A 2938-nucleotide genomic window follows, 5' to 3' on the forward strand; every position below is an offset into this window, starting at 1 on the left:
AAGTAATAAATGTTATTTGCAGTTAACAATTTTCTTTTTTCTTTATTACAATATTTATGGCAAGACTAGGTACAAATCGGTTGATTCAATTCTCCCTTGGTAACATGAATCTTGATATCCGGGCAGAGCCGGGACGAGCGTCCAGCACAAAAAAAAAACATATAAAAAGATACAAAGACTAATAGAAACAATCAGTTCTGACCTTTGATCAGTTAACAACAATGGGACACCGCTCACGCTTAGTGAGAGAGAGAAGAGAGTTATAGAATGGATAGAGAGTAGAGTATAGAGTTGCTCTATCATACAGCATGAAGCCTTATATAATCTACTAGCTATCGGCCCCGGCTTCGCGTTTACACTCAAAGAAAATTCCCATACGAGTCGTTACTACGCGGTAAAAAGAAGCCTATGTCTCTATCCTACAGACACAAAATATATAATCACAAAATCATTGCATGAAAAGCCAAAGAAACAAGCACACTTTCGCATTTATAATACCAGTAAAGATTCATATCCGAACCAATGCATCAAATAACTTATACTACTTTTATCTGCCACAAAGCCTTCGTAAACCATTTAGTTTCGATTTATACAGAAGCATTTTATAACCAGTATATACTACTACGCTTCTGTACTACCGAGTAGACACTCATGACGGTGCATTCAACACAAACCATAGACCTATTTTTTTTTATATTCGCATTGTTAATTTTGAGTTTTAGAGTGAGATGGAAGATGTGGAAAAACACTCTATGATTCACATTTTTATAGGCCTGTGCTTCATCGGACGATTAGAAGGCAATAATTTGCATTCCGCACACGTATTTTTCGTATAAAATATTCAAAGATAAAAGCTTGATATGTAACAAATTAACAATGGTGATGGAAGTTTCATAATAAGAGATTTCCGGCCGTATCTTTACCCGCGTAGTCAGATGAAAAGATAACACTATCCTACGTCCTTTTCCGGATCTTTAACTATCTTTTCACCAAATTTTATTCTAATCAAGGTTCAGTTGTTAACATGTAAAGAAGAGACAGATAATTTCACGTTATAATATTAGTAGGGTACTCTCTACAGTTTCAGGAAGCATAATTGTATACTACAAATAATTTTTTTTTAATACCAGATTCTTGTGATAAAAAAGTATAGCTTAAGTCACTTAGGAATAACGGGAATAACTGCTGGTAAAAGAATTCTACAAATTAATCCAGTAGTTTCAGAGTCTATTAATTTCAAACAAACAGACAATGACACCTTCCCTCGTTACAATATTAATAGTATATAAATACAATGTATTTTGTACCAGAGTTTACAAATCTTAATTAATAGAACGGTTTTGTATGCAGGCATCGACGGTTTACGGTCAATCACTATTTATTTAAAACAAACGAAGATTTAACACGTGCAGTTGCACCATCTCATGGTATTAATAAATCGTAAATGACCTACTTTACTATTCTGCTCATATCCGCGTAATTGCAATTATCTAGGTGTGTTTACTAAAACAAATCGGCTTTATTTCTTTTTTTTTTAATAATAAGAAATGTCGATTTTCACTGGCAAAGGAATAACACGTATTTTTAATGGAACGTCTTAATTTAGTTCCTCAAGCTCCCAAGGCCAACTAGTTCAGAAATTTATATCGAAGAAAACATATTATGCGCGACGCGCTTTAAAATCGAATGTTCTATAATACGCAAAAAAAATACGACGTCATAAAATTATAATTATGAATCTTTAACAATATGTTTAAATATACGTAAATTTTCCATGAAAATTAACCTAGGAAAATCAAATTGTTTACCTTAGGAATTTCTTTTCGATTTAATAAGATATGTCTTTTTATTCTCAAATTATCAAGCACTTAATTACACTCAATTCGAGCGGTATAATTGCTTAGTGTTAATTAACGTAACTTAATTATTATTTCCCATAAAAAAAACATTTGTTTTCATTCAAAATTCTTAAATAATATGCTACGTAAATCAACACGTACCCGCGTTTTCTCCACAACCATGTTATCACATGCACATAAATAAATTACGAAACACACGCTTTTCTAACAAAAGTCGATCGTGAATGACGACTCGCTAACGTTACTGCTACTCATATACGAGTATCAGTGTTATATTTTATTACTTGCAAAGATACACGCTGTACCGTTGTGAGGCTCAGAGTGAGGTCCGTAATACGTTTTCATTTTCCTACAGTTGAAAATATTCTTACATTAAAGTTGCCTGCTTATATGTTACAAGGTTGACGACCTATGCATTATTGTCGCTAAGTGCTGTTTCCAGAAGGAGAAATAATGCAATTGTGTAGCGAATCCATATATTTCTATATTAATAACTAACCTACACGTTCCGTAGGCATATAAATTAGAGTTAGAAGCGCGTGTATGTGACGTTGATTAATTGTTTACACTAATGGATTTACCTTTGTAAATAAATTGTATTGATAATCCTGTATAGAGAATAAGTAATAGTTCTTTCAAAGTTGTGAATTCATATCTTGTATATATTTGAAATTTGAATGCAATTAAATCAAAATAAGAGTACTGCATACCTTCATTGAGTAAAGAGTTAAGTATTTATACATTTTAAATATCTAAACAAAAAAACTACAGTAGTGTTACATCGCAGAATGGCAAATTAATACGAAAATAATACAAAAACAATAAAGTGTTCGCTACTATAATTCATTAAAAGCTTAACAATACCTATAAGGTAATAAAGTACCTATCTACCTAATATTTTTGTAGCGCATACCAATGCAAAGGAAAATCGATTTTACTTTACCCCTGTATCCAAGATGGTATGATAAATAATAATATTTAGTAAATATATACAACAATACTTTTGCCCGTTTCCTTTTCCTCACCCGTCCTAGTCCATTCCTTCTTTCCAGTCGTTAATCCTTTCCTTTTCCCTTACC

General features: G+C 32.2%; 1 protein-coding gene across 2 annotated transcripts in view; it reads right to left on the reverse strand.

The window, feature by feature from the left end:
* LOC119834799 (solute carrier family 2, facilitated glucose transporter member 1-like) overlaps window positions 1–2938 on the reverse strand; it is a 19383-nt gene that overhangs the window by 13092 nt on the left and 3353 nt on the right. Inside the window, exon 1 of one of the 2 annotated variants that reach the window (XM_038359310.1) lies at window positions 2001–2156. The exons of the other annotated variant lie outside the window; for it this stretch is intronic. Within the exon in view, the coding sequence (XP_038215238.1) occupies window positions 2001–2021 (21 nt within the window). The 5' untranslated portion in view covers window positions 2022–2156. Of the gene's footprint in view, window positions 1–2000; window positions 2157–2938 lie in introns of those variants that run through there. 2 annotated transcript variants of the gene reach the window in all.

This window comes from Zerene cesonia, chromosome 20 (assembly GCF_012273895.1).
Source record: "Zerene cesonia ecotype Mississippi chromosome 20, Zerene_cesonia_1.1, whole genome shotgun sequence".
Lineage (NCBI taxonomy): Eukaryota > Metazoa > Arthropoda > Insecta > Lepidoptera > Pieridae > Zerene > Zerene cesonia.